The sequence below is a fragment of the Trachemys scripta genome, chromosome 22 (genome assembly GCF_013100865.1).
Source record: "Trachemys scripta elegans isolate TJP31775 chromosome 22, CAS_Tse_1.0, whole genome shotgun sequence".
NCBI classification, from domain to species: Eukaryota; Metazoa; Chordata; order Testudines; family Emydidae; genus Trachemys; species Trachemys scripta.
In genome coordinates, this window is record NC_048319.1 from 14831634 (window position 1) to 14858713 (window position 27080).

Consider the following 27080-nt stretch of genomic DNA (forward strand, 5'->3'; position numbering starts at 1 on the left):
AGCGTGCAGCGTGCACAGCCCAGTGTGCAGCGTCCCCAGCCAGCGTGCAGCGTCCCCAACTAGCGTGCAGCGTGCACAGCCCAGTGTGCAGCATCCCCAGCCAGCATGCAGCATGCACAGCCCAGCGTGCAGTGTCCACAGCCAGCGTGCAGCGTCCACAGCCAGTGTGCAGTGGCAAACCTATTTTTCTAGAACAGTTTGCTGATGTTTTTTGAACCTCAGAGAGGTCGAAGGGTCTGGTCCAGGGTTTGGGTGAAGCTTTGGTCTGGGTCTCATTTTCCCCATTCCTCATTGCTTCATCCTTGGTTTGCACTCTCCCCTTGGCCCAGCACCCCAGGAGGGGTGCACAACCATCTGCCAGAGACTCATGCTCAGAAATGTACATTAGCCACTGACGTGACTGAGAGCAAACTCTGTCCCTGACTGAGATAAATCTGTCTTCAACAAAGATTTACTCCATCACAGACTCAGAACATCTCCATTGGGGAAATGGGAGCTCATGCTTCCTAGGAACATAGGACTGGAAGGGACCTCTTGGGGCACCAAGTCCAGTCCCTGCATTTGCAGGCTGCCCCATCAGCTAATCTTCAGCGATCCCAGAGCTCCCATTGCAAGGAAGAGAACAAGATCATGAAGGGATGAGCAACAAATTACTGGGCAGCAGAAAGACGCCACCATTTTAGCACCAGTCTGTCAGTCGTACACCTCGATGGGGGAGCGCTGCTCCGTATTTTGGGAATCTGAACCAATGGCATGCTAGCGAAAAGCTATGAAATGTCTCATTACAAATTAGATTGAGAAATCTCCCAGTAAACATGGTCTGTTATTAAAATACTTATTTGAGGAAAATCCTAATTACTGCCAACAATTACTGCCACTAGCTTTCCTCCTCGTCCATATTTCTTGTTGAAATTGTTTCCAAATGAACTTGGAGTCGATGGAAAGAGCAGCCTGTCAGGATTCAGACAAACTCAGCCATCCATTATGCTCACAGCCATGAGCGTGAGTGGCAGAAACTGGCCCAGTAGCCAGTCATCTCCTGAGAATGATTGTTGGTTTCTTTCCTGCAATGTAAAAGCAGGAGGGGAGGCCCAAAGCCGAGTCAGAGCTCACGAAACTGTGCAATGGCCTCCGAAGTCAGGGTCGTGTGTGCAGAGCACGGCACGAAGTGACTATAATGTCCCCTCTCTCCTCAGGACTCACACAGTGAACTGTGAGGAGCAGAGACCTGCAGGGCATGGAGGAGTAATTCCCAGCTTGCTGTGCTGGCTCTACAAAGGGCAAAGGCGATATGAGTAGCGGGCTGGGCTTGGGGCCTCAGTATGTCCCCGAGGTTTCAGACAGGATCACATGTGGGCAGCCAGCCCATCCCGCAGCTCACGTGTCGCAGCTCCACTGCTGTTTGTCGCATGCGAGCTCAATGAGAGCAAGCACAGCTATGGCTGCCCGAGCTGGACTCACCCCCCAGCTCCAGCGCGGAGATACCCAGAGACAGCCAGCCAAAGGCACTACAAGGTGGGTTATCAACTAGGCCTGAAAACAGAGGGCGCTTTGAACACCCTCTGCCTCTGACCCTCTCCCACAACATCTGGGCCCAACACTGCCACTGAAATCCTCCTCCGCACCCTCCAGCCAGCAAATCCTCTCACCAGCGTCCTGCCTTTCTGGGTCAGGATCAAGGGTCTTCTCCTCCCCTTTGCAGCACTGCACAGACTCATCTCCTGCTTCCCTTGCAGACCTAGCTCCCTCCTCTGCCCCTCCCCACTGCACCCCACACCCCTACCCTCCAGAGGGATCCCTTCTTCTTCTCATTTGGAGTTTGTGCCTCCCGATGCCAGGAAGGACTGGCGCTCTCCATGGAGCCCCCGACCTTCCCCTTTTCAGTGCAGAGTGGAATGCATGAGGCTGGCAGAAGTGCAGCAGTCTAACATGGAGGGTATCCCGTCAGAGAGTCCAAAGAAGGCCTTGTGACACAGGGGATCAGTCACACGACACAGATAAACACAGGTTGTGAGCTTGGCAAAAAGTGCCCATTGGACAATTTCAAATAAAGATCTATGATAAAAGTCAGAATCAGTTCACCGATCATCTGTGAATAGCAGAAAGGGCAGAATCCACGGAATCAGTTACCTACACATCCAGCTGAGGGTTCCCTGGAGCAACCAGCTTCACAGTAGCCAAGCACATCCATGCTTTTTTTTGCTCCAAGTAGTTCACCCCATAGGTGCCGACTTCCCTTCTGCCCGGTGGGTGCTCGACCCCCCACCCTGCCACTGCACCGCCCTCGCCCTGCCCCCATTTCACCCCTTCCCCAAAGTCCACGCATGCAAAAGCCATAACATGATAGCAGTCACCATTAAACCATGGTTCATTTACTCTCCTAGTGAACACCGTGTCATACCCGCCCTGGGATCAAAAGCACCCCTGGCCTTAGCCATGTACATAAAAAGCTGCATGTATTTAGTCCTTGCTCTGGAGCACCCAGTCAGCCCAGGAATATAGCAAAGCATGTCATGGCAATGAGAAGGTAGATTTAAATATTGCACTGACAATACAATAGGGTGAATCGATGTCTGAGACAAATCACAGAGGCCTCCAACCTCAGTATCTTTGGATTTCGGGGCAAAGGATATCAAATTCAAATGTGGCCCCTGGTGTGTAAAGTCGCTGTGTGATCCTGGCCCTTTTGATACCCAGCCATAGTTGCTGAGGCAGTGAGAGCCCCACAGCACCCTGAGTCTGGGGGCAGTTTCGCATGACTCTGGGCATTAGTTTTTCATGCATCAGTTAAACCCTATTTCTGCTGAGCCTGAAGAGGAGCAAAAATTGACACAGACAGAAAACTGTCTATAAGATACGGGTCTTGAATGTCCTGGTTACAGCTCTGGCTGGGCTCTCCCTTATGGTCAGACCTCAGGCTGCCGTACTGGATTCAGCCTTTGGATCATATGTGCTTTAAGCCAGTGGGTCTGAGAAGTGTCCAGAATCTGTCGCTTAGTCCAGACTCTCTGGCATATGTCCAGGGTACAGACTGTATGTCTCTCCTTGGGATGTGAGACCCACCTCCTGAACCAGAAGCTCGAGGCCCCAAGACCGTGTTTATCCCCAATCTCCCCAACTGCTTAAGCACTCTCTCCCCAGAGCTCCACCCTTGTGGGTACTCCAGTTACTGTTTAATCCTTTGGTGACCTTGTGACAGTTAAAACAAGGGAACACACAGGCTTTTCAAAGGATCTTCTAAGCCAGACACACTTTACTCATAGACAAAGCACCCGAGTTACCGATCTAGGCAAAACTAACAAACTCCTGCATGCAGAACCCCCACCCACCAGTGCCCTCACCAGACCCAGATTCTCTGAGGGTTCTTTGTTTAGTGACCTTTCAGGGTCCTAGGCCTCTCCTGCACCCTATCCTGCTCAGTTGTCCTATTGTCTGTTGATGATGGTTGGTGAGAGAGGAGTTCTCTCTGTGCCCCACCTCCTTGTGGGTCAGGGTCCCCCATGGCGACAACGTGGTGCCAGAGGCAGTGACTGATCCCCCACCTCCCTGGATTTGCACTCTGGGTGATTGCTTTGGAGCTTCTTTGTTCGCCTCCTGCTGAGGCGAGGCGACCAGACTTTTCTCCCCTGCCTCTCTCAGGCAGTTATAGGCTGAGGGGGAGATAAGTTCCCCTCCCTCCTTGCTGCTGCTTTTTCTACACTCTTCCATGCAGCTGCTTTACATTTCTTTGGGGCTTTCCCCACCTTCTCATGGGTATCAAATGTTTGGCAATATTTTTTTACAGCCTCAGTTTCCCCTGCCCCAGCCGGGGGTGGGGGTGGGGGGTTTGATTCACAGCCCTGCTCATCTGGGCTTCAGTTTCCCCACTTCCGGACAGCATTCCGGTCACAGTCACACTTAGCACCACCTCTGTTTTCCTGGTAAGAGAAGACAGTGAAACAGCCCCCATGTGGCTGTACAGCTCTACATACTACCCCTCACCACCTGAAAAGCTGGACACACAATGTATCCGTTCTCTGTGGAACTTTAAAATCTCTTAGCCAAAGGAAGTGGTTTCTACAGAACAGTTAGTCTCTCAGTTTTTGCCTTAAGTTTCTACTATGGTAAGATTTGAAAATACTGGCATGTTATATGCAGAAAGTGGAAATTTATCCCAAAAAGGTATTGCCCAACTAGCACTTTCCACACTAAAAGCAGAGACTCATTTTCATGAGAATTAGCAAATTGCATCCAAGGTGACATTTCACTATTTCCATGGGAGTAAAACAAAGAAACCCCCCAAATGTCATCATTGGAACAAAGCATGCCTTCACCTGAGCGAAATATTGCCATTTTTGCTGTAAAATCTTTTTTACTTGCAGAAGGAATCTCTCCACAGTGTGGGAAAGAGTCGTGATCAGAGACAAAACTTCAGCTTCCCCTCTTACAAAACAGGAGAAAACCGTTTAAAAACTATTTTGGCCCTTTCTCTCCACATAGCTAATTTTTCTGCACTGAAAAATTCTGACACTGATGTAACATGAGCTCCCATTACCAAATACTGCTGGAATTATACAGAGCATCAACTACTTCTTCACTCCTGAAGATGGCAGAGAGCGGAAATGATGTTACGATTCTCTGAGTGCCCTAGCCATTAATCTATTTACCTCTAAAGTGGAGTATTTCCTGAAATAAGCGTAAAGGTAGCCAGAGTCCTCCCATTTCAAAGCAGCCTCTCACTGTAGTCCCAGAGCTGCTAGACTGCTACTTGCTGAGCACAGGGCAGCAGAGACCTGGGAATCCAGGCAGCTATTATGCTGTAAGGGGTCAACACAATGCTTGAATTTTACAAAGAGCCTTTCCTGTGGCACTCACAACCCTGAAAATTATTAAAGCCAAAAAACTGTTAAAAATTCTCCTTTACTTTTCACTATTCATAACAAAATAAACTCTAACAAAAGTGATCATAAAGGAAACAGTGGCCGGGAGGGTTTGCACTTCGCTCGAGCCTTTCATCAGATCAAATTTGAAGCTGTGCATGGCTCTAGCAAATACACTATAGTAAATATGGTCAGCACTAGGCCCCATATCCATATCATCCCCCATCTAATCTATTGATCCATCTATCTAGGTTCTGAGATTCATACAGTTTAAGGCTCTGAGGGAAGACTGTGATCAGCTCGTCTGACCCCACAGAGCACAGGCCAGCGAGCCGCCTCCCAGCAGAGCTTTGGGGAAATGCCCACTCTTCATTTAAAGACTTCACGGGACAGAAGATCCAGTGCATCCCTAGGGGAGTTGTTCCTGGGGGTAATTACCCGCCCGGTTACAAATGTCACCTATTTCCAGTTTGAATTTGTCACGCTTCAGCTTCCAGCCCCTGGATCTCAGTCTGCCTCTATCTGCTAGAGAAAAGAGCCCTCGGCTCACAGAGATGCTCTCTCCGGGTGGATGTGGAGCACCCATCTCCATGGGAGCTGCTTGTGTTTCTAGGGGAGAATGAGGCCCATCGTTTGCCATGTGCTTGGGCAGCTTGCAGGATAAAATGTGTCTATAAGTCTCATCTTACCTATCTAGGGGCTGGAGGAGGCGCCCCCATGTCCCCAGGAGAACACTGGCATGCTGCCTTGGACAAATCATTGACAGAAATCTCCATGTGGGTTGATTCTGCCTTCCCCCAGCTCACAGGGGCTGCAGTGCACAGGCTCTCTGGGGGGCGGGAATTCAAACTGTGCCCAGGAGGCAGTGGGGTCATGCAGCCCAAATACAGCATGGCGTTGCCAGGCAAAGAAGTCAGCAATGTTATCCAAACCCATGTTAACACCTAAATGCTAGCTACTGACCAGCTGTAGGGTCAACCTCCTGTCACCACAACCCTGCGATAATGGAGAGGACTCAACACTCATTGTTCCCAAAGCAGGGGTCAGTCACTCTCCTCACGGCCAGTCATTCCCAGATCCCTGTCGCTCTTGCTAGCTAATCCTCAGCTCCTCTATGGCCACTCCCAGCTCCCAGGGCAGACTGGAAATGACGGTCAGGGGGGAGCAAAGGGAGGCAGTGCTCTGGTGACCTGCTCAAGAGACCACCCACAGCGAGTCGGAGTCAGAGCCAGGAATAAAACTCAGGAGTTTTGGCCTCCCAGTCCTGTAGTCAGAGCACAAATCAGAACCCTCCCCAGCCGGGGGCGAGCGGGGGCAGGGGGCAGCTGCCTTTTTCAAACACGCAGCCCCATTTACATATTAGCTCTGGAGTTAGGGACATGGGAGACATTTCACAGACTGATGGGCCCTGCCCATACTCTGAGCTCACAGGCTGATTTGTCCAACCAACAGGATCCTCTAGCCCCTGTCTCATAGCAGCCTGTGTTTCACAGTACGGAGCCCTGGGCAAGACAGGTTTCACCGTATCCCTTCTTTCCGTAGAAAAGACAGTCAGTGCCGGTCTAAATACCAGCTCCTGCCATATTGAAACGTTATGGCCAGCCCAGCAGATTCCCACACTGTGCTGTCTCTGAGCATGAGGACCCTGCTCCAGACAGCGCGGCAGCAACCAGCCAACTGCAAATGCTGTCCCAGCGGGGAGCCAAGCTGTTCTGGTGTGAGGGGAGAGGGGAAGAGGAAGGTGAATAGCCAACAGGCAGCCCTAGCCTTAGGGGAAGCTGCGCCTAGCAGGGAGTCGAGCAGCAGTGTAAAGGGAAGTACCAGGCCTTTTTCCAGCTGTCTCTGGAAACCTTCTCCACCCAGCAATGCCATAGAAGTGTCATTCCGGATGCAGAGAAATCCTTCAGGAGTGAACCCAGTATAGTGGTGGGTCTATGCTCCTCTCAGCCAGCATTGCCCTCCCCGTGCCCTGCGCATCAAACACCAACACCTCATTCCACTCAATCCCGTGACAAGAGTCCCATGAATTCAATGGCACCGGGATTTGGAACCATGGGATGATCCCTTAATGTGACTAGGTCCCAGAGCCACAAAGACATTTAGGCACCAAGCTCCCATTCATTGTCATGGCAGTGCAAGAGGCATGAAATCACCATACAGACACTTCAGCCATCACTACCTCTGAACATGGTACAAGATCCAAGGCTACAAATCTGTACAATTGGCCAGCTTTGTTCTCCTCTGACTGGAGACTTCTAAGGGGCAACTGCGAATATTTCACATACTAGTATTGGTCTGGAGCTTGGGCTGAATCAGAAATTACGCACTGATCCACAGTGGAGATCTGATAGGCTAGTGTCCTCAATACCTTGTGTCCTTAAGGGAGCCCTGATTAGTGACTGAACCTTAATGTGCTCAGCAATTGAACAAACTCATTCTCCAGGAGGGAAGGGTTAATGTCTCCCTTCATTAGAGCAGTGAATGCCAGAGGCTCGGATGAAGCCTCACCCCCTCCTTGTCTTGCTGTAAGCTCAGAGCCTAGCATGGAGGAACCTCTGAAAAGTGTAACTTATCACATCCCTTAGCAAAGCGAAGACTCTGTTTGTCTTGGCCTGGTACAACCTGTGTGTACGCAGCTGGAGAGCTTGTTTTGTCTCCTAGTGCAAGTCTGGACCAAATCAATTCTCCAAAGGCTTTGTAAAAATGTTCTCTGTATTTAAAGAATTTTATATATATTACGAGACATCTCCAAAACCCATACACACACAAAATGTGAAGGCAATTGGATTTTTCAGTCTTCCCTGGCACTGGCATATCCAGAAATTGCTTTCTTTACACATTTGCCAGATTCCTCCTAGAACACAGCCCTTATTCTTACAAACATGCAAGCCGTAGTATTTATGCTACTTGCTAAGCCAGCAGGGGGGAACCAGCCACCTACATGCTCTGGGGCCCAATCCTAACTCCACTCCACATATGGAGTTCCCACGTAAGTCATTTTAGGTTTAGTGGGAGCAGAAAGCTTTCAGGATGGGGTCCCCTGTTGTGTAAGACTGTCTGTCATTGTCGCACCTGCCTAAATACTTTATAGTTATTAAAAAGAGTGTGCGTGTGTGTGCGTGTGTGTGTGAATGTGTGTGTGTGCGTGTGAGTGTGTGTGTGTGCGTGTGTGTGTACCAATCTTTGCTTCTGTAACAAAGTACAAGGGAGGGGAATGGAGCAATGTGTGCCCCCTCTGTAATGGTGTATGAAGGCTGTTAAAAGAACTTTCACTTTGTTGCCTCCTGTAAAAGTGAGGCTCAAACCACCGTGGAGGCCTTAGATGGGGCACCTGCTCCACAGTGCTCAGCAGGTAATTCTGTAGCCCATGGAACACAGCACAACTATTTTGAGCTCTGCGTATTTTGGCTGGCTGCTGTTCAAGCAGGACTGCCTGCCTGCCTGGGCTACCGGAAACCAATGTTATTCCTATCTCACCCTCTACATCAGACTGCCAAGAATTCAGAACTTGGAAAAAGCCATTCGAGACAGGAACCAGACAATCCCAGAGCAGGGAGCTAGACGGTTCACTCCCAGTCTCAGGAATGTTGGCCTGGTGGGGGGAAAGTTTCCCGAGACCTTTGATGTGAATCCTTTGAGTTTGCACATCCGCGCTGGGAAGTGTTTCGGTTTCACTTCTGTTCTCTGCAGCGCTGACCCTCGCCAAACATCCCCTCAGCAATGAGTGTCCTTGAGCGTTCCTCTAAGAGGGAATTCCAGCTCTGCTAGCAGAACCTCACTCATTTCCACTTTGCTGAGACACAAAGCCCGTCCAGCTCCTCAGCACAGCCTGGCTGTGGAAGCTAGAGCAAAGCCACAGCCACTCTGTGCCAGTCTCAGCTGGTATAAACTAGCGGAGTATCCTTGACCTCAATGAGTGGCCCAGATCCGCAGCACCGAGGCGCTGGCCCAGGGTTTCATGAGAGAGGCAGAGCTGGCCACAATTTTACACTGGAGCATTTTTCAACAGGAAATTGGCTTTTTGACTAAAATCAACTGATTTTGTGGGAAAATTTCAGTTTGGTTAAACTTTTCTAGTTTTTAGCTGAAAAATCACAAATTGAAATACCAACTTTTTTGTAAAAATTTTGAGATACTAGTAAAAATGTCAGTTGTGGGTTAAATGTTTTGTTTCTTATTTTAGTTAATTTGGTTAAAAAAAAATAAAAATCAGTTTCTGAGTTCAGGTTTTTGTCAAATTGCCTCTCTGCCCCTCAAAAAAACTGTAGTGAGAGAGGGATAGAAAAAATCTTCCTCATCAAGTGCATAGGATGGACAGTGCTCAGGGAATACATAAGGGTTATGGGGTGAAGAAGACTGTAAACCTGTAGGACCCCTGCCTCATTTGCTGCACAAGCTGTAAGGTGTGCGGTGAATGAGGCAGGGGTTTCAGGAAGAGAAAGGATGGTCTCTGGCTAAGGAAGTTGAATGCCACCCTAGAGAACTGGATTCTATCCCTGCCTCTGCTGTAGAGTTCCTATGCAGTGCTGGGCAAGACACTTTTCACATGACTGCTAATTGTGTGTTCCTCATTTTATGGGGGCTCAAACTAAGGTGTAACTGTAGCACGGCTTGGTATAGCCATGCTAGCATTAATCTAGCTAGCATGGGTAACATGAAGAGATGGTGGCATGGGCATCATGCTGAATATATACCCAGGGTCCACAGTGGGTGTGTACCTAGGTGGTTAACCTGTGCTGAAGCCCATGCCACCATGTTTTCATTACTATTGTGACCTGTTCTAGCAAGGGTTTGCCTACCTGTCCTACAACTACACCTTAATTCCTAGCGTAGATGTACCCTAAGACACCTAGGGTCAAATCTGCAGAAGTGCTGAGCACGTAAAACTGCAAACCGGGCCAGTGGGAGCTGTGGTTTGAACATACAAAGTGCTATACAAATCCTAAGTACTCTAGAAAATCAAACCTTATATGCCTTAAATTGGGCACCCAAAATTAGTGGGTACAGTGGACTGTGTGCCTCAGTGTCCCTCTCTAAAGATAATACCACCTCCGCATCTCACAGTGGTATGGGGAAGATAAATTCATTAACATTTGTAAAGTACTCACTTATTACTGCGATTGATGAGCACCATGAAAGCACCCAGGAGGAAAACTGAGGTTACTTGCTTGTAACAGGAGTTCTTTGCGATGCATTCAGTATATTGACACTTGGGATGCACTGACCCATTGCTGCTAGGATGGTGTAAGCGCTTCACCCCTCGCATCCTGTCACTAGTGCTCGTGCCAGTCAGGCAGCATGGCTGTGGGAGTGCCTTCCAAACGCTAATGTGGACTGCCAACTACTGATACAATTAGGACTGTGTGTAACGTGGGGAAGGTGCACAGGGGATGGGAATATGCAGACTGCATCTTGAAGAATTCCAGTTACAAGTCTGACGAAGTGGGCATTCACCCACGAAAGCTTATGCTTCAATACTTCTGTTAGTCTTAAAGGTGCCACAGGACCCTCTGTTGCTTTTTACAGATTCAGACTAACGCAGCTGCCCCTCTGATAGTTACAAGTCAGTAACCTCCATTTCTTCTTTGGGTGCTCTTTGCAGATGCCCACTCTTAGGACAGCTAGGTGAGCAGTACCTCAGTAACGATGGACAGAGCTCTAACTGAACGGTGGCTGAAGTACCACCCTACCAAAACGAGCAGCAGGCCAGGATTCTAAATGTAGTGCACAGTGAGACGTACAGTGTGGTTTGTTCTCCATGTAGCGACCTTGCAAGCCTCAGAAAGGGGAATGTGCTTGAAAAATCCTATAGATGCAGCCATTGCCCTTGTATTATGAGCTCTAAGAAGAGCTGGAGGGGGAAGCAAAGCTGCCCTATCACATTCCTCCATACGAAGTTTGACCCCTCAAGATAACAACTGAGCTGAAATGGCCCTACACGTCAAAGAACTGGTATAAGAGAGAAACAATTTAGGAGATCTGAAGTCCTTAGTTCTAGCCAGGTGATATGAGAGAAATCTTTTTGCATCTAAAGAATGTAATCCAATGTCTCCCTGGCTTATATGGGTTTTGAGGGAAAATACTGGTGAGTTTATGATTGATTTACATGGAAATCGGAAATAATGTTTGGAATGAATTTAGGATGTGGCCAAAGGACCGCCTTGTGCTTTTGAAACATGCATACAGCCCTTTAATTCTTCGAGCGGATGTGAGTGCAGTTGAAAAGCTGTGTTTATTAAAGGTGAAACGGAGCAATCTTGGAATGGTTCAAAAGGGGAAGACATCAGTTGAGTCAGTACTAAATTCCAATTCCAGGAGTGGGCAGCGATGCTGGTGGATGGATAAAGGTTCAGCAGACCCTTCAAAAATCTCTTCACCATGTCATGTGAGAAAATGGGTTTGTCCCTAATATATGCATGTACCAATGAAATAGCTGCTAAATGAACGCTAATAGATTATAAGAATAGAGTGTAACAGATATTTTAAGACCTTATGAATGGGGGCTGAACCTGGATCTACACTTCCATTTTCTGCCCATATAGTAAATCTTTTCCATTTGGAGTCATAACACCTTCTAGTAAAGGGGTTCCTAGCATTAATAACAATTTGTTGAACCTCAGAGGAGGTTCTATTTCTGTCAAAGTCCTAGCAGTTGGGTGTAGAGGTTTGAGGTCTGGGTGGAGCACTGTCCCCTGTTGCTGTGATAACAGTGGTGGATAATAGGTCAGTTACCATTGTTGTCTCAGCCACCCCAAGTCATCCTGGCAAAATCCTGCTTTGCTTTGGTTAGAACTTTGGGAATTAAAGGGAACGGGGGAAATGCATACATGAGATCTATTCCCCAGTTTAGAGAAATGTGTCTGTCAGAGATTGACTGTCTGTCCTCACTCATGAGCAGAAAAGAGTGCAGTTTGCATTGAGTCTGGTGGCAAACAGGTCTATAGGTGGGAATCCCCAATGTCTGAAGATAACCTCAGTTGATGAATTCTCTTGAGATATTCATGCATAGATAGTGAGGCAATCTGCTAACTTGTGTTCTGTGCAACATGTAAAGAAATTGGGGTAAAAATTTTAAGGTATGCACCAATTCCATAGTTCCATCACTTCATTGCATAGGTGGGTTGAATGAGTCCCTCCTTGTCTGTTCACATAATAAACTTTATTCATGTTATCCATGGCAATCTGGATAGCTGTTTTGCATATCTGTGGTAGAAATACTTTGAGAGACAAATGGATTGACCACAGCTCCTGTATATTTATGTCTAACCAGAATTCTTAGAGACTCCAAAAACCCTTTACTACCTGAGTGTGAAGGTGTGCACCTCAGCCTATCTTGGCTGCATCCGTGGTTCCTATTAACTTCAGATGAGGTGGGTTGGATAATACTCCATTAAGCACTCTCTTCGGATGTAGCCACCATGTTCTAGAATGAAGAGTTTCATGCGGTATTGTAATTTTCTTTAGCCTGCTCTCTGGACTAGGACTGAAATTCTTCAGAATCCAGTGCTGAAGTGACCTCATTCTGAGACCAGCATGGGGGTTGCATATGTCATACATACCATGAGTCCTAGTAGCTTCAGAAAAAACCCTGTCATTTGAGCCAGCTGTAACGTCAGTGAATGTATAGAATCAGTTATTTTCAAAAGCCCTTCCTTTGACAGAACTGAAGATTGCCCCTATGAAGGGACTCTTGAGATGAAATGAGAAGTGACTTTTTCTTGTTTATGATGAGACCCAGGGTTCTGAATAGACAACAAGTGTTCTGAATGGCTGCCTCTTATTCTTCTTTGTGTTAGCCGGTCAGCAACCAATCGGCCAAATACGGGAAGACAGAAATGTCTTGCATTCTTAGCTGCGCTGCTACTGGAGCTCAACATTTGGTAAATACTCTGGATGCAGTGGAGAGACTGAAAGGGAAGATTCTGTATTGAAAGTGGTGTAAACCAGGGACAAAGTATACGTACTTTTGGTGAGATGGTCTTATGGTAATATGGAAATATGCCTCTTTGAGATCAAGAGCAGTAAAATCAATCTAGAGTAGACAAGGAGCGATTGATTAGACCCAGGGAAGGAATCCTGAACTGAAACTTCCTGGTATATTTGTTTAGATCCCAGAGATCTAAAATCGCTCTGAAGTCTCTGTTCTTTTGGGGGATTAGGGCACGTCTACACTTAAAATGCTGCATCAACGCAACTGCACCGCTCTCCCCTGCAGGCAGCGTAGAGCGTCTTTCTTAAAGCTGTACAGCTGCCCTGATGCAGCTGTACCACTGCAGAGCTTTAATGAAGACACTTTAAGCAGACGGGTGAGAGCTCTCCTGTCCACGCCCCGAGAGGTGGCAGCTATGTGGCTGGGAATCGGTCTCCCGCTGACTCAGCACAGTCTACCTGGGGGTTAGGTCAGTATAACTATGTTGCTCAGGAGTGTGGATTTTTCATGTCCCTGAGCAATGTAGTTATATCAATATAAGTCTATAGTGTAGACAAGACCTTAAAAAGTAATGGGAGTAGAACCCCTTGTTCTGGAAGTCAAGGGAACTCATTCTATAGCTCCCATGTTCAGAAGAACTTGTGCCTCTATCCATAATAGTCTTTCCTGGGAGAGGTTCTGGAGAGGGAGGGGGTGAGAGGTTGTATCCATAGGGGCGGAACAATTTTTAGGGGGGCGGAGGGGGCTGAAAGCAATTGAACCAAATTGTAAACCCTGTATGTGATGGAACCCCCTTGAAGCCAATAGGTGCTACTGCACCCCCAGCACTCCTAGTTCCAGCACCTATGGTTGTATGGAGGGAGTGATCTGGATTGGGTGGTATAACCTTCTCTTATCATATACAAAACTCATCTGTCTGAAGTGATAGTTGTCCAAGCCGGTCTCCAAACTGATTTACTAAAATTGGTTTGAGGCTCTTGACTAACATGTCAAACATGAGGCCTGACATGTGGTAAAGTAAATGTGGCTGAAGGATTCTGTATACGCATCTGCGGTTTGAAGGGTTTCTTTCTGTTACATGTCTGTGAATGTTTGTTGCTGATGTTATGGTTCCTCTGATAAGAGGCAGATGAAAAAGGTGGTATGTACTGCCTGTGATATCTGAACACCAGAGTAGAAGAGCTTCTTCTGAAAGGTGGCATGAGTCCTTGGGTCTATCCAGTGTGTCACCAGTCTTTACAATAAATAAGCCATCTCCTTCTAAAGGTAAATCTTCTATTTTGACCCTGGTATCCAGTGGGAGAGAAGATGAATGTAGCCAAGCATGTCTATGAAGAGATATTGCCATTGTCAATGATCTACAGGCAATATCAGAAACATCAAACAATGCCCTAAGGACATGTGTGGCTACATTTTGGCTTTCATTAATCATGGCTGATGTTAACTTCCTTTGATCCTTTGGGAGTTGTTCAGTGAATAGAGCCATTTCTCCCGCAATGGAAATTGATATCTAACCATCACCACTTGGTAGTTGGATATACACATATTTAAGGATGCAGAAGAAAATGATTTTCTACCCAAATAATCTAATTTTCTTCCTTCTTTATCCATTGGGTAGAAAATCTTGGTTTTTGAAGAGAAGCTGCTATGACCAGGGAGTTTGGTTGAGGATGTACATGAAAACAAGAGAGCCCCTCCTGTGGGATTTGATACAATTTATCAGCCTTTTTGGAAACTGGTTGACATGAAGATGGCTTGGACCAAAGGGACTATGCTATTTGCTATAACATTTCTAATGTGGGCAAGGAGACTTTAGGTTTCATTGTCAAACCTAAGATATCAAATACCAGATGTGAAGTCTCCTTTAAAGCTATGTATGGTAAATTCAGGGTTGATGCCATCCTATCCATCTATTCTTGGAACTGAATTGCATCCTCAGAGGTAAACAAAGCTGATGGTATTCCCTCATTCTCATCAGGAGATGAACTGCTCTGCAACTCTCCTAAGTCATAAGGAAACATCCTCGGAAATCCCTCTTGATATTCCTCTTCTGAGGTTACTTCCTTTTCTGCAGTGGAGGAATAAGGCAATGGTCTTGGATATGGGGCTGACAGATCTGGACATCTCTTTTCTGTTGAACACGGTGTTCCGGCCCTGAAGAGACCAGTCTTCCAGCATGCAAAGAAAAATTAGGAATTGGCCAATATGGCCATAGCATTCACAGAGGTATAGGGTAGTCCTGCCAGCTTTTCCAGTGTCATAGTCTACAAAGGCTATCCAGGGAATTTGGGCTCTCTCCTTTTCGGAACACTTTTTCAGTGAAAAGAACGTCCGGTCAATACCTGTAGTGGATCTGGTTCTAGCTCTGAACTCAAATCCAATTCTGGCTCCGACACTGAAGCCATTGATTAAACCTATGGGGTAAGAACTCTAAAAAGAGAGGGCAGGGAAATGATCTTCCCTGGTGACCTCCCTGCAGGGTGGAAGTGGAAGTGAAGCTGAACTTTCCCTGAAACTTTGTTGTCTTGGTCTTTTGTTCAGAAGAGATTGCATCTCAGTCAGATCCGTAGAGGGTGTGGATCCAGGTGCATTTGAGCTGTCACCTCAGTTATGTGCTGTGGGTTCTTTGTTAATGTATCCTCAGGTCTTGATCTCAGGCTCATAGTTTTGGGTGCATCTTGAGGTCCCAAGTCTTTCTACTTTGGTTCTACCCTGTGCGAGCGATTAGAGGAGCTGCTGGAGACATGCTTAGACTTTCTTTTCCTTGGAACTGAGGAAGATCTGTTGGGCATATCTTGTGGATCCTTATGACTTTTGTTCAGATCCGGGACTGATGTAGGTTGCACCATGGTTGAGGTCGGATCCAAGAGGACCACTGGAACCTCAGCTGACTTGGAACCAGAGCCTGGTACTGAAGCCAAAGCTCTTAACAGATCTGGATGACTCTTTGGCTCCAGCAGTAGACAGAGCTGACTCCAGTCTCCTGCTTTTGAGCTCTTGGACCCTGTAGGCTTAGCAGCTAGCCCCTCCTTTTACAGAAGGACCTGCCATCTATTTCGTCTGTGGATGTGTGGCATATTTGGCAGTATGCCAGCTAGTGATTTTCACTTAAGCATGTTAAGCATTGTACATGTGCATCACAGGAAGGAAAGACAGCTGGACATGACATATCTTTTTTGGAAGCTGTATTTTTTCACTTTGATGTCTGTCATAGTCAGTAAGTAAACTGTTTGTTCCACTATTATCTATTTCTAATCTATCTTTTAACAACTGTAACCTATACTAGGTATAATAGCTAACTAACTACTAAAATACAACTAATTACTAACCTACATGTATTATTTTTATTATTATTATTTTATATTTGTATTTTTATTAATTTTTGTTAGGCTACAGCACTAGCGACAGTGCCAAATGGACAGAACGGGGTTCATGACCTGATGCTGCAGTGGTCGGAAGGAATTGAGATGGCAACAGCGCCAGTGCCCCCAACACGCACGTAGGCTGGGGACTGGAGGCAAGGGATCAGGCGAGGGGTCAGGCATTTCTAACAGGTGCTGCGACTAGAAGATTCTACCATCCTACCTCGGTGCAACCCAAGAGGAGAATGTGCAGCGGACACTCCAAGAAGAACTGATATTTCTGTATTCATTGATGGATGAGGTTAGAAATACTGAACAGCTATCTACTGTCCATCCTGTGCACTGAATGAGGCAGGAGGCCTATGGAAAAAATAGTATGTGACTCTATCATAATGCATGCACACAATGGGGGCCAAATTAGTACTGCATGGGCAAACTTAACATGGCATTTCCTAATATAACTTCTGAGGGCTTGAATTTGAAACCTTTATGTTCTTTTTTGTAGTAACATCAGTGATAGTAATATAATAAACTGCTCCTTACCCCTCTCACACTGAGGGCCAGTGAACCCGTAGACACAAGCACAACGGTTTGGTCCAATGCACCGACCTCCGTTCTGGCAGCCATTTTCACAGACAGCTATTCAGAAATAGAAAGATGGGTGAGCTGACACTAGACAGTGGTCTAACAAAGTACACCAGGAAATTCTGCTCTAATTGAAAACCCATGATGCAAGATGCATGACAGCTGCAGAATTTGAAGCATCCCATGTTTTATGTTAGATATTATTTGCAGTTCAGGGATCTTCCCCACACGCTGATCCTAAAGAGAAAGGTATGTTATTTTTTTTTCAGCAAGGCAACTCTGATTTCTTCCTGTTTATAAAGAAATCAATTATAAGTGGACTGGAAACCAACAGCTCAGTCAACAGAGAGATTTTGCTAGGTGCTAGACTCTCAGTTAACACAGCTTAGCTCTGTGATCCAGTAATGAAGAAGTACAAAATTAAAAACTGTGAAAAGGGAAAACTTGTGCTAGATATGCCCAAATCTTAGCAAAATGGTGCATGTCAGAAGTCAAGTGATCATTAGGAATGTTGATTAATCGCAGTCAACTCACGCAATTAGCTCAAAAAAGTTAATCGTGATTGAAAAAAATTAATCGTGATTAATCGCAATTTTAATCACACTGTTAAACAATAGAATACCAATTGAAATGTATTAAATATTTTTGGATGTTTTTCTACATTTTCAAATACATTGATTTCAATTACAATACAGAATACAAAGTGTACAGTGCTCACTTTATATTGCACGGTAAAAATGATAAACAAAAGAAATAGCATTTTTAAATTCACCTCATACAATACCGTAATGCAATCTCTTTATTGTGAAAGTGCAACTTACAAATGTAGATTTTTTTTGTTAAGTAACTGCACTCAAAAACAAAACAATGTAAAACTTTAGAGCCTACAAGTCCACTCAGTCCTACTTCTTGTTCAGCCAATCGCTAAGAGAAACAAGTCTATTTACATTTAAGGGAGATAATTCTGCCCACTTCTTATTTAAAATGTCACCAGAAAGTGAGAACAGACGTTCACATGGGACTTTTGTAGCCAGCATTGCAAGGTATTTATGTGCCAGCTATGCTAAACATTCATATGCTTCTTCAAGCTTTGGCCACCATTCCAGAGGACATGCTTCCATGCTGATGACACTTGTTAAAAAAATGGGTTAATTACATTTGTGACTAAACTCCTTGTGGGAGAATAGTACGTCTCCTGCTCTGTTTTATCCGCATGCTGCCATATATTTTGTCTTATAGCAGATTCGGATGATGACCCAGCACATGTTGTTCATTTTAAGAACACTTTCACAGCAGATTTGACAAAACGCAAAGAAGGTACCAATGTGAGATTTCTAAAGATAGCTACAGCACTCGACCCAAAGTTAAGAATCTGAAGTGCCTTCCAAAATCTGAGAGGGACGAGGTGTGGAGCATGCTTTCAGAAGTCTTAAAAAAGCAACACTCCAATGTGGAAACTACAGAACCTGAACCACCAAAAAAGAAAATGAACCTTCTGCTGGTGGCATCTCACTCAGATGATGAAAGTGAACATGTGTTGGTCTGTACTGCTCTGAATCACTATCGAGCAGAACTGTCATCAGCATGGACGCATGTCCTCTGGAATGGTGGTTGAAGCATGAAAGGACATGTGAATCTAGCGCATCTGGCACGTAAATACCTTGTGACACCAGCTATAACAGTGCCATGTGAACACCTGTTCTCACTTTCAGGTGACATTGTAAACAAGAAGCGGGTAGTATTATCTCCTGCAAATGTCAACAAACCTGTTTGCCTGAGTGACTGGCTGAACAAAAAGTAGGACTGAGTGGACTTGTAGGATCTAAAGTTTTACATTGTTTTATTTTTGAATGCAGTTATTTTTTGTACATAATTCTACATTTATAAATTCAACTTTCATGATAAAGAGATTGTATTACAGTATTTGTATGAGGTGAATTGTTTTTTATAACACAAATATTTGCAATAAAAAATAAATATAAAGTGAGCACTGTACACTTTATATTCTGTGTTGTAATTGAAATCAATATACTTGAAAATGTAGAAAACATCCAAAAATATGTAAATAAATGGTATTCTATTATTGTTTAACGGTGCAATTAATTGCGCAATTAATTGTTTTAATCACTTGACAGCTGTAGGAAGACTAGGGATCTTTCTCACACACTTGCATTGAAGAACCCGGGACAAGCCTGACTAGAACTCAGTGACACTAGCAGCAAGTTGATGTAGTGATCTGTAACATGAAAAGAGCAGCTGACTACCTGAGTGGAAATCCGGAATCCCAAGGACAAACAGTGGGCAAAACCTGGCGTAATGGGATGTGTCCCTTCAGAACAGCAGTGAGTCTACAGGGCGATGTTGGGAGGTTCACAACATAATTATAAAAGAAAAACAATTTTCTGAGATACCACTTGACAGCAGGTGCACAGAGCCAAATGGTCAGAGCTGTCTGCCTCCCCACCAGAGTGAAACAACCACCCTTTGACTGCTTTCAAAAATGGCGGCCTTCAGGTGGGAGGTGAACTCTGCAGATGCACCTCTGAACTCTGGGTCTGCACTGACCAAGGACAGCAATTGTGAGTGGGGTGCAGAAAAGGACGGGCACGTTAAAGGGACTTTTGGTTGCTGGACTGAAGAACCTGAGGGAAAAGGACACTGCCCAACTTACTTGGGGGAGGGTCTTTTGCTCATGGTTTATGTTTATGAATCCTGTTTGTGGTGTTTTCCCGAATTAATGCTGAGTTACTTCCCTCCTTTTATTAAAAGTGTGTGCGGGGGGTTTTCTACACTCAGACTGTGCTTGCAAGAGGGGCCCAGGGCGTGGTGTGTAATTGTCCTAGGTTTTGTCCCGAGCCGGTTTTGTGTTGTATTGTTGAAGAGGAACCCCTAGATACTGAACTCGGCCCTTGTTGCTGCCAACTCTGACTGGCAGAAGGGTTATAGTTGGTTTGACAAATCCATGCTGTTACTTTTCACTTTATTATCTTCTAGGTGTTTGCAAATGGATTGCTTAATTGTTTGCTCCATTATCTTTCCAGCTTATTGGTCTGTAATTTCCCGGGTTGTCCTTATTTCCCTTTTCATAGATTGGCACAATATTTGCCCTTTTCCAGTCCTCTGGAATCTCTCCCATCTTCCATGACTTTTCAAAGATAATTGCTAATGGTTCAGCTATCTCCTCAGTCAGCTCCTTGAGTATTCTAACATGTATTTCATCAGGCCCTGGGGACTTGAAGACATCTAACTTTTAATTTTTAACTTGTTCTTTCCCTATTTTAACCTTTGATCCTACCTCATTTTCACTGCCATTCATTGTGTTAGACGTCCAATCACCACTAACCTTTTTGGTAAAAACTGAAACAAAAACCTCATTTAGCACTTCTGACATTTCCATATTTTTTGTTATTGTCTCCCCCCCACCCATTGAACAACAGGCCTACCCTGTCCTTGGTCTTCCTCTTGCTTCTAATATATTTGTAGAACGTTTTCTTGTTATTCTTTATGTCTCTAGCTAGTTTAACCTCATTTTGTGCCTTGGACTTTCTAATTTTGTCCCTACATACTTGTGTTATTTGTTTATAATGTATTTGTTTGTAATTTGACCTGGTTTCCACTTTTTGTAGGACTCTCGTTTGAGTTTCAGATCATTGGTTAAGCCAGAGTGGTCTATTGGCAAAATTTCCATCTTTCCTACGCAGTGGGATAGTTTGCTCTTGTGCCCTTAATAATGTCTCTTTGGAAAACTGCCAACTCTCTTGAAGAGTTTAAGGCCAGAAGAGACCACCAGATCATCCTGTCTGGCCTCCTGTATATCAGAGACCACCAAGCCCACCCAGCCCCTGCACACTGAAGCCAACAACTGAAATAAGACCAAGGTGTTACAGCCCACAGCAGACTAGACTATTATGTGCCACAGGCACAGAATAGGAGGGAGCGAAGTGCACCAATGAGCGGGTGATTCCACCAGAGGCAGGGAAATCACACCTAACTCTGCCTGCCCCTGGGGGGCAGGACTAGACCAAGGGCATATAACAGGCCACTGTGTCATAGCAATAAGAAAGCTGACGGGTGGAAACCAATCTGACTCACCTGTGTGTTAATATTGGTAAAACAGATATTAGAGTTATAAGAATGTGTTCAGTGTTTAGACTTTAAGAAATGCTTATAGGATGCTGCATGTATTGATTTTACCTATAATATCTGCACCCCATGTTACAAGGTAACATTTAAGTGTTTGCTCTGTAACTATCAAAATGTTAGCTAAGACTGTAAACGCCCTAGTCAGGAGAGAAGTATTACCAACTGTGAAATGCTAGTTTACCACAAAAGGTGTCATCTCCTGCCCAACAAAAGAAGGACACCAGGCAAGCTATAATGGAACATCAGAGGACAAAAGACTGGTTGCTTCCCCCACACTGACAAAGAGGGGACATGCATAAGCCCTTGTTCCATCACAGCTTGAATGTGTCGCAAGGACATAAAAATCCCTGTCAAGGAAGAATTGTTATCACTGTGCTGCTTGGAATTCAGAGAGGGCAATATTTCTAAGCATCAGCAAGGGATCCCCAAGCTGCTTGGCTTGGGTTACCTTAAAGGACATATAGTGCTTGCATAGCAGTGGCTATTAATTTTGGAACCTAAGACTAAATCTCGTGTGTGTGTGTGTGTGTGTGTGTGTGTGTGTGTGTGTGTTTGCCTGTTTTAAACTTGTAAATAACTCTCATTTATTTTTCTTAGTTAATAAATCTTTCATTAGTGTTATAGGATTGGCTACAAGAGTTGTCTTTGGCCTGAGACTTGAGGTAAGTGACTGCTCCTTTGGGACTGGGAGTAACCTGAATATTCTTGTGATTTTTGGTGTAAGCGACCATCTATCACAAAGTGAAGCTTGCCTGCGTGGCAAGATAGTCCACAATGCCCATGGGAACTGTCTGTGACTCAGGACTTTAGGAGTGTACACCTGTTACTTGGTTGGAGAAATCAAAGCTGTTCCAGCTGGTAGTAGACATTGTCACTGCCTGCAGGGTTACCAATGGAAGAGCTATTCACCTAGCCTCCTGAATGCAGCACTGCCATTAACACAAAGGCCCCAGGGGCAAATAACTCAGGAGGGACATACAGGTACTCACGTTGCCCACAGTAAGTTCCAGTGTATCCTTTCTGGCAGAGGCAGGATTCCTCATTGCAGCTTCCCCCATTCATGCACCTGACATTGCAGGTTTGGACTGTGGAGGAAAGCAGGAAAACTTGATAAGAGGCCACCTCCTCTCTGTGGAGCTGCAAACCACTCCACCAGGCAAACAGGGACCTTGCACCCTCACATGTGGTGCTGCTTCTTAATGTGACAGCAGCTCACGGTAGAGTCAAAGACACATGGCCAGGTCCCATTAAATTAAATGGAAAGACTCCCATTGACTTCCCATTGGATGTGAGCCTACGGGGTTAGAACCATTAATGCCTTGGATAGCTGCTGAGGATATTCTATAGACAGACCAGCTCAGTGTTTCTTACACCAGTGTAAGCAGAGACAGGATGAGCTCTACCCTGAGATCTGGTCGTGAATTATGGCGAGTGTGGAAATGAACTCCAGGGGCTGATCTTGTTTGCATAGGCACACCCACCCACCTGGCATGAGACAACAGCAACTGAAAGTGGTTACTTTGGCTGGTGTGGGATCCCCAGTTTCTCTGTTATTGGGGCAGGAAGAATAAAGTTTTGTTACCCTGATTCTGTGAATCAAGGCCAGTGGAACTGTTGTATGACAGAAGGACTCACCATTACCTAAGTAGCACTTGCTTGACAAGGGGCATGGGTTACAAAACCTAGTGAATTGAGAGAAGCTGGGGGCAGGTATTTATATGTGGTGGTGTGGGCACCTTTTGTGAGCCTGAAACACCAATTCCACCTCCATCTCCTCCCCACTATTACATGTCAGAGCTAACTTTGGTTCTATTAAGAATGTAGTTACAGGCTGCTGAGCTGAATTCACTTTGGGCCAGTAGTGTACCAGCACTGGGGATCCCCTACTCTGAGCTGAAATCACAGAAGAGCTAAAGTTAATAAGAGCTGAGATCACTGAGACTGTGTTAATTAGTGGGGGAGCCTGAAGCTATATTGCTAAGCGGCTGGCGGAGCAGTTTGTGGGGACAGCTGGAGAAGCAGCTAGCAGAGCCTTGCGGGGATGTTTGGAGCGGAGCCGAGCGGCTCACAGGTCGGTGAGCAGAGCGGAGCAGCTGGTAGAGCAGAGCAGAGCAGTTCGTGGGACAGCAGGAGCGGCTCACGGGACGGCTGGTGGAGTGGAGCGGCTCATGGTGAAGGCTGCGGCGGAACCCCACAGAGAGGCGGCCGGTTGGCCTCGGATCACGTAAGGTGCCCCTTAACACCGTGCACACACCCCCCCCCTTTGAACTCTGGGGCTGCACTGACCAGGGACAGAGACTTTGGGGGTTGTTGGACTTTTGGGACTTTGGTGATTCTTGGGTTGCTGGTTTCAAGAACCAATGGGAAAGGACACGGCCCAATTCGCTGGGGTGGGTCTTCGCTCATGGTTTGGTCTATGAACACTAGTTGTGGTGTTTTCCCAATTTAATGCTATGTCGTTTACCTCATGTTATTAAACATTTTCTGCTACACCGAGGCTCTGTGCTTGCGAGAGGGGAAGTATTGCCTCTTCGAGGCGCCCAGGGGTGTGTGTAAGATTTTCCCAGGTCACTGGGTGGGGGCTTGAGCTGGTTTTGTGTCACGCTGTTGGGAGGGGACCCCTATGTACTGAACCCGGCCCTTGCTGCTATCAACTTGGCCTGGCAGAAGGGTTACACCAGTAAATCCCATTGTCTGCCTCTGTTCCATACACTCAGGGTACTGTTTTTATCATACATGCCGGTAATGAACTGATGAGTTGGGAAAAGCCAGAAGCAAAAAAGTTATCCCCAGAGTGAGACACCTCTTTTGTCTAGGCCATCTCACGGGGGCAGTGCAGGACTGTTCCCCACAAAGGGCCTGAGCTTCAACTGGAGGAAGTAGGCATCATTCCCAAGATGTCAACGTAATCCACCTGAGGATCTGGCCCAGTAGATTTTCCTCAGATTTGCCCTGTCCTTCCACAGCCTCATAGGAGTCATTGTTTGGCAATATTGCCTGAGATTTATCCCAGCTGTTTCTGCTTTGAGTTTAATTCCATGCCTCTTAGTTCCTGGTACATTCCTGACCAATTCCTCTCTCTCTCTCTGCACACATTGAAGGAGACATATGTTAACAACTGTTCGCTTTTTTCCTAAGCAATCCAAAAGATAAATCACATCTTAAAAGGAGGACACATATTTTTAACATGGGTCCATACAAAGCCCTGTTGTCCATACAGAAGGGAGTTGTAATTGGGCTGAACTTCCCAGAAACATCTCTGAGAGTGGTTGCCATGGCTTTGTCTCCTCACTGCACATGAGACAGCAGCTCCAAACAGACTGGGGGCAGCACATGCTACATGTCTGCGCAACGGGTAGTAGGAGCTGTGAGTGAGCCTGCACAGCCAGATGCATTGCACATGCTGTGGCTATCCTGGGCAGGCACAGTGCCTCCTAGCACCACTGCTTATGTGATGCCCACCCCATTAGAAGATTAGGATTGGAAGAGACCTCAGGAGGTCATCTAGTCCAACCCCTTGCTCAAAGCAGGACCAACACCAACTAAATCATCCCAGCCAGGGCTTTGTCAAGCCAGGGCCTTAAAAACCTCTAAGGATGGAGATTCCACCACCTCCCTAGGTTTCAGAGTAGCAGCCGTGTTAGTCTGTATCCGCAAAAAGAACAGGAGAACTTGTGGCACCTTAGAGACTAACAAATTTATTAGAGCATAAGCTTTCGTGGGCTACTGCCCACTTCTTCGGATGCATATGCATCCGAAGAAATGGGCAGTAGCTCTAATAAATTTGTTAGTCTCTAAGGTGCCACAAGTACTCCTGTTCTTTTCACCTCCCTAGGTAACCCATTCCAGTGCTTCACCACCCTCCTAGTGAAACAGTGTTTCCTAATATCCAACCTAGACCTCCCGCACTGCAACTTGAGACCATTGCTCCTTGTTCTGTCATCTGCCACCACTGAGAACAGCTGAGCTTCATCCTCTTTGGAACCCCCCTTCAGGTAGTTGAAGGCTGCTATCAAATCCCCCCTCATTCTTCTCTTCTGGAGACTAAACAATCCCAGTTCCCTCAGCCTCTCCTCATAAGTCATGTGCTCCAGCTCCCCCTAATCATTAAAGGCAGGGCCTTTAAATCCTGATTTAAAGGGCCCAGGGCTAGGGCTGTGGTAGCAGCAGCTGGGAGCCCCAAGCCCTTTAAATCACTCCCTGAGCTCCCAGCTGCAGAGGTGGCTGGGAGTCCTGGAGTTCGGGGGTGATTTAAAGGGGGCGATTTAAAGGGCCCGGGGCTCTAGCTGCTTACCACAGTGGAGCCCCGGGCACTTTAAATTGCCGACGGAGCCCCGGGGCTCCAGCAGCAGGACCCGGGGCTCTGGCTGCCACTACCCTCCAGGGCCCTTTAAATCGTCTCCGGAGCCCTGCTGCTGGAGCCATGGGGTAGCAGCGGCAGGACTCCAGTGGCTATTTAAAGGGCAGCGGGAGCCCTGAACGCTTTCAATAGCCACCAGAGCGCTGCTGCTGCTACCCCAGGGCTCCAGCAGGCTCTGGGGGCTATTTAAAGGGCCCGGGGCTCCCACTGCCTCTACCGTCCCAGGCCCTTTAAATTGTCCCCGGAGCCTTGGGGTAGCGGCAGTCAGCATGGGGCAAGAGCAATGACTGCGGGCGGCTGTACTGGTGGAGGGTCCCACCGGAAAATGAAAGGGTCTGGGGGGGAAGGGCGGCCTGCTCTGGCAGTAGTGGAGGGGGAGCACTAGGACCCTGCGGCGGCAGTTAATGCAGGCAGGCAGCATGGAGCTTCAGGGGAGAGAGACAGTGGGATCCAGGGAAGTGCATGGGGACAGCAAAGGGGGGCCGGGGCACACTCAGGGGAGGCGCGGGGAGGGCAGCAGGTGGGGCCAGGGGAGAGACCCGCCCCCAAACATTCGAGGAGCCGGGCCCCCGGACCCTCAGTATTGTTGGAACCAGGAGGAGGAGTCAGAGAGGGAGAGAATGCTCCGTTTTTCTTACCGGTCCTCCGTACCGGCCCGTACCGGCTTACTGTCACCTCTGAGCGTATCTACCTCTCCCCCCCCCAGCTTAGTGTCATCTGTGAACTTGCTGAGGGTGCAATTAATCCCATCATCCAGATCATTGATAAAGATGTTGAACAAAACCAGCCCCAGGACCAATCCCTGGGGCACTCAGCTTGATACTGGCTGCCAACTAGACATGAAGCCATTGATCACTACCCGTTGAGCCCGACGATCTAGCCAGCTTTCTATCCACCTTATAACCCATTCAGCCAGCCCATACTTCTTTAACTTGCTGGCAAGAATACTGTGGGAGAGCGTATCAAAAGCTTTGCTAAAGTCAAGTTATATCACATCCACTGCTTTTCTCTCATCCACAGAGCCAGTTATCTCATCATAGAAGGCAATCAGGTTGGTTCACCCCATTCCCCTACCTGCCCACACTGCTCTCCCTGCACAGGCCTCAATAGCTCCCTAAATGGGCACATTTTGCATCTTTCCTGTTGGAGTGCATCCCTTCAAGCACTTAGGCGCTCCAGGAGTAGGAGAGGGACTCCTGGGAAGCCTGCACGAGTGAGGGATGGCATTAGAGAGCTCCGGACTTTGCGTTTGAGGAGCTCAGCATATTTGCTCTGTATTTATTTCATGCATTTCCAGGGCATTACAGTGCGTGCTGCATTACTCTTACAGTGTGTGCTGCAGCTCATGCTTCTTCTCCGTGGCCAGAGACCAGGCCCAGTTTAGATGAAGGCTTAAGCAATAAGCTCACTAAGATTGGGGCTTCAAAATCACTGCCTAGACTGTCAGACACTTGCTAGTCTCTACTGAAAATGGTGTTGGTTCCAAAGCTTTTTTGTCCTCCAGTCCCTGAGCTGAATGAATCTAGCCGCACTGTGCTTATTCACTCCAGTGAAACCACACTGGGAAAGCAGCTGTGTGAATGCCATCTCCAAGGGCTGCACAGTGGCACTGCAGAGAGATCTGGCCACCTACACATGCCAGTTCTTGTCACCCCGTTTTTCTTAATTTGTAGCTTCCTGCATTCTTCCCCCTCACTGACAGCTCCTGGAACAAGTGGGCTTTTATAGTGATTGGTAGGGCCCTACCATGAAAAACACTTTATGGATCATGAAACCTGGCATAAGTACTTTTTGTGTACTTTTACCCTATACTATGATCATAGAATCATAGAATATCAGGG

The 27080-nt window shown here is 46.7% G+C and overlaps 1 protein-coding gene across 1 annotated transcript in view; it reads right to left on the reverse strand.

Annotated features, from left to right (window-relative positions):
* The window catches only part of FBN3 (fibrillin 3), a 272873-nt gene that overhangs the window by 189734 nt on the left and 56059 nt on the right, over positions 1-27080 (reverse strand). Inside the window, 2 exon segments of the mRNA XM_034754983.1 lie at positions 16695-16790; positions 21869-21964. Coding sequence (XP_034610874.1) covers positions 16695-16790; positions 21869-21964 — 192 coding nt within the window.